General features: G+C 41.6%; 1 protein-coding gene across 10 annotated transcripts in view; it reads left to right on the top strand.

Annotated features, from left to right (window-relative positions):
* Positions 1-3,443, top strand: part of afdna (afadin, adherens junction formation factor a) — a 116,128-nt gene that overhangs the window by 44,892 nt on the left and 67,793 nt on the right. For all 10 annotated transcript variants that reach the window (XM_013915593.1, XM_013915595.1, XM_013915596.1 and 7 more), the window contains exons 7-8: positions 2,134-2,218; positions 2,430-2,570. In XM_013915593.1, coding sequence (XP_013771047.1) covers positions 2,134-2,218; positions 2,430-2,570 — 226 coding nt within the window. The remainder of the gene's footprint in view (positions 1-2,133; positions 2,219-2,429; positions 2,571-3,443) is intronic.

Here is a 3,443-nt window from a genome sequence, read left to right as displayed (position 1 = left end):
CTTAGAAAAGTAACTCATCAGCGTGCTTTGCTTTACCAAAACTGCACAGCCCTCATATGGTTACATTGTACAGAGGCTGTGTGATCTCATAGAGAGTTGACATTGATAGCACATCGTAACCAGTAACGAGCTCACTAGTTTCCCTTTTCAGCTGAGCTAACTTGTTAGCTGTTGTGTGTTTGAAGCTTTTCCTTTGACTAGTGTTACTGCTGCGAGGTCTGGCCTGTTGAAAAGGTGTGTCCAGCACAGTTCAGCTAAACTCCCTGCACAGATCTCCAGTACTTCCTCAGTGACAGCTTGTTGTGTAAAAATTGCCTTAAGTAATTAACACATTTTTGACAGGATAGTGTGCAAAATGGAGTGATGTGTTTAGAGGCTGAGGCAGACTGACTCATCCTTGGGTCTGCATCGTTAAGTGTTCGAGCACAGGCCAGTGTGGGAGTTTGGGACAGTCACTGACTGTGCCTAGTGCGAGTTCACCCTAAAGTGCAGGGTTCAGGAGGTCAGCAACAATGAGAAATGCCAGAAACTGGTAAACACTATCCACCCACTCGTCCTTTTTTCCTTATCTGCATCATGGGAGCATTAATCTAAACACAGCTATCAAAAACTAACAACCACCACTGCCTCCAGCTCTTCTGGAGAGTTGAAAACTAGCTGTTGCGTCGTGTCTGTGTAGGTTCTCAGTCGTACAGGTCATGATAGTCTAAGGTGCTGAAAAAGAAGGCGACTGGATTAAGTTTTTGTTTTGTTTTTAATCTTTCATCCTGTGAAACAATCAAGAAACCTCTTGGATTAGAGGTGAAACATCTTCAAAAAACTTTAATTCCAGTCACCTTCTTTTCAAGCTCTGTTTTGCATCCTGTGACTTCTCTGGAGACGTTGTCTTGTCAGATGTAGTTAAATGACCTCATCTTTGAGGCTTAAAGGAGCCTGAACCACATTACATCAGTCATTCTGTGTGTAAGGCGGGACTGAGATTACACAATATTGTTGTTTGTTGTAATGGTTAATGTGTCAGGTTAGAAGATTATAGAGTTGGAGACATGATGAGCTCCTCGTTGCTCCCCTATTGGCTTTTTAAATTTAAGTGATATCATCAGGATGGAAATGCTGGCTAGGGATTTCCAGTAAAAAAACACACTGGTGACGTTTATGATCCTGGTGATCTTCTTATTCATTGATTTTCACATTTCCTCCATCAGCTCATATTAGTCAAGGTCACTGAAGTTGAGGAAAACTCTTTTTTCCCCCTTTAACCTTTGTGTAATTATGAACCTACAAGGCTTTTGTAGGTTTAAATTGGACTTTTTGGAGGCGAGGACATGTGTAACCTGTAACCACCACCACAGTTAGTCTGTCTTTTCTGTCTTTTTCACAAAGTTATTGAGTAAATTCGTTTGGGTTTTGTTGGTCAGGAATTTTATGCTCGACGAGTAGAAGGATGAACTGTTGGAACACATTTGTTCCATGTTGCAATCAGCTGATATTGTGTAGCCTGAATCCAGACAGCATTCGGTGGAAACAAAGTTTTACAGCCTGTATTTATGATCTTTTTCTTCTGGTACAACCCATAGCCACAGGTGATGGTAAGAGCATAGCCCTGCCAGTTAATTAAACCCTATGCCCCTTAGCTCACCAGAACTTAGCAGTACTGCAGATGCTGTAGAAGCCCACTTGTCGCTCTCCCACTTTCCATTGTTCCCCCGCTTGTGAACATCATCCTAAGGTACTTGAGATGCTCCACTTGAGACAGTAGCGCTTCCTCAAAACAACCCATCTCTTACTGAATACCAGGGCCTCAGACTTGAGGGTCTAATTCATCCGCTAATGCATCTGCTCTCCACTGAGCTGCAAACTGAACCAGTACAAGCTGCAGGTCAGCACGCATTTTTAGACTGTGTGATGTGGAAAAACAGGATTAGTGGCTGACGTCTTTTCTTTATATTGTGTCTTGGAAAACTAGTTAATGGGGATTATGGACCATGTGGACATGGGAAAACAACCAATTTCTAAACTGCAACATCTGGAGATGTTATAACATGTTGTTTAATAAGTCCAATAATAAGCACAGTTGCATGACATGTGAATAAACTTTGAATTGATTTGGTGTTCGTCTCCTTTTATTTGCAGCAAGATGATAAGTCGGGCAAGGAGGTGATTCTGGACGATAATGAGTGTCCACTGCAGATCTTCAGGGACTGGCCTGCTGATAGAGGTAAAAGACACACTCAGGCACTTGTCCCCTCGCTTCTTGTTCACTATTGCCCCCTGCTGCTGGTTTACTGAAATTACAGATTTTTTTTTTTTTTTTTTTTGTTATTTTTAAATGGAATTTTTCTTTGACAATTGATCTTCTTACTGTATATTAACCTGTGGAATCTCTACTGAGAGTACAGGTAGTAAAATTTAGTCTTCCTCATTTTCAGGGGCATTAGTGTTCCAGTTGAAGAAGAGACCTCCGGACTACCAGGGGAGGAAGGGTAGGAAAGTGGATGACAAGGGCCTCAGAGGAAAGGACAGCTCGCTGCCTCCTGAGAAACTGCCTTATCTAGTGGAGTTGAGCCCAGGTAGGACCACAACACTATCATATGTGACCCTTCACCTTTGCTGTCAGTGTTGGTAGGCATTACAAGTGACAGCACCAGCGGAAGCAGCTTTTTTTTTTTTTTTTTTTTTTTTTTTTTTTTTGTGGATTTGTTGTTGTAATGGCAAACAGTGACCAACAGGTTGCAGTGTAGCTGCATTAAAAAACACTCAGGTTTGGTCAAAGGTGAGTCTGTCTTCGTGTTCCCTGCTGAGGTGAATGAAGCACATTATAATGCGGCTACATTATTGCTCCCACATCTTCTCACCACTTTCAGCTGTGTTGTGGTTTCTGTTCCTGCCACTGCAGCATTTTGTCAGTGTGTAAAAACCACTGCGGGCGGTTAACGATCACTGAATGCTGCAGACGGCTCTTAAAAATAGCTGGAGATGTTGGCGCGTGCTACAGCTGCTTGACTTTCTTTTATCCCCCCATCAGAAAGAGCTGTAGCTTTTAATATGAATTAAAGTTTCCAAAACACATGAGTGCACTGTGAGAAGTCACAGAATAAAAAAGACTTGGACTTTAGATCTTCTCCTTTATGCTTGTTGCACTGAGGTTATACCTGCCTGAAGGGTTTCTAACATAAGATAATTCTTTATTGGGGGAAACATCTGGCAGTTCTTGAGGTTAAAGTGTAAAGTTATCAGACAGAGATTGGTAAGAGTTATATGTAGGTGTTGTTAGAACAAAAATGTGTCTGTCCTCAGTCACAGCAGCTGAGATCACTCTTTTAGACCACTCATGTATAATGAATCTCTTCATCATCATCATCATCATCATCATCATCATCATCATCATCATCATCATCATCATCATCATCATCATCATCATCATCATCATCATCATCATTATT

The sequence above is a fragment of the Pundamilia nyererei genome, unplaced genomic scaffold (assembly GCF_000239375.1).
Source record: "Pundamilia nyererei isolate P.nyererei 1_Seehausen unplaced genomic scaffold, PunNye1.0 scaffold00329, whole genome shotgun sequence".
Classification (NCBI taxonomy): Eukaryota; Metazoa; Chordata; class Actinopteri; order Cichliformes; family Cichlidae; genus Pundamilia; species Pundamilia nyererei.
Note: the sequence above shows the minus strand (reverse complement) of the source record. Positions and strands in the feature narration are given on the sequence as shown.